Genomic DNA, 328 nt, shown 5'->3' with positions numbered 1-328 from the left:
GCCCGGCTCCCCTCAGCGCCGCTCCACCTGCAACGGTCCCGCAGGCTTTCGGAGCGGGGCGGGGAAGAACGGGGCTCCCCCACCTTGGGCCTTTCTGGTAGTAGTTGTTCGGGAAACTTTATTGAGTCAGTCCGTCTCCTTCTCCGTCTGCCTCTCCCGGGAGCCCGGGCTACCGCCGCGGAGCGCGTAGGAAGGGGGAAGCAGAGGCTCTCCGGCAGCGACAGGGAGCGACTGACTGACCCCGGACGGAGATGGGGCGAGGGCAGGAAGTGACAAGCTCACGGAGTGGGTGGGGGAGTGTGGCCGGCACGCCCGGCGGCGAGGTGCG

The 328-nt window shown here is 68.9% G+C and overlaps 2 protein-coding genes across 5 annotated transcripts in view; one reads left to right on the top strand and one right to left on the bottom strand.

The window, feature by feature from the left end:
• Znf800 (zinc finger protein 800) overlaps positions 1-328 on the bottom strand; it is a 20,009-nt gene that overhangs the window by 19,385 nt on the left and 296 nt on the right. For 3 of the 4 annotated variants that reach the window (XM_010633433.3, XM_033757942.1, XM_010633431.3), the window contains exon 1: positions 84-317. The exons of the other annotated variant lie outside the window; for it this stretch is intronic. The gene's annotated coding sequence lies outside the window, so the exon portion shown is untranslated. Of the gene's footprint in view, positions 1-83; positions 318-328 lie in introns of those variants that run through there. 4 annotated transcript variants of the gene reach the window in all.
• The window catches only part of LOC104868646 (protein kintoun-like), a 21,887-nt gene continuing 21,810 nt past the window's right edge, over positions 252-328 (top strand). The window contains 1 exon segment of the mRNA XM_033756011.1: positions 252-323. Coding sequence (XP_033611902.1) covers positions 252-323 — 72 coding nt within the window.

The sequence above is a fragment of the Fukomys damarensis genome, unplaced genomic scaffold, assembly GCF_012274545.1.
Source record: "Fukomys damarensis isolate Sample0158 unplaced genomic scaffold, DMR_v1.0_HiC HiC_scaffold_4, whole genome shotgun sequence".
NCBI classification, from domain to species: Eukaryota; Metazoa; Chordata; class Mammalia; order Rodentia; family Bathyergidae; genus Fukomys; species Fukomys damarensis.
This window is presented reverse-complemented; position numbering and strand designations above follow the sequence as displayed.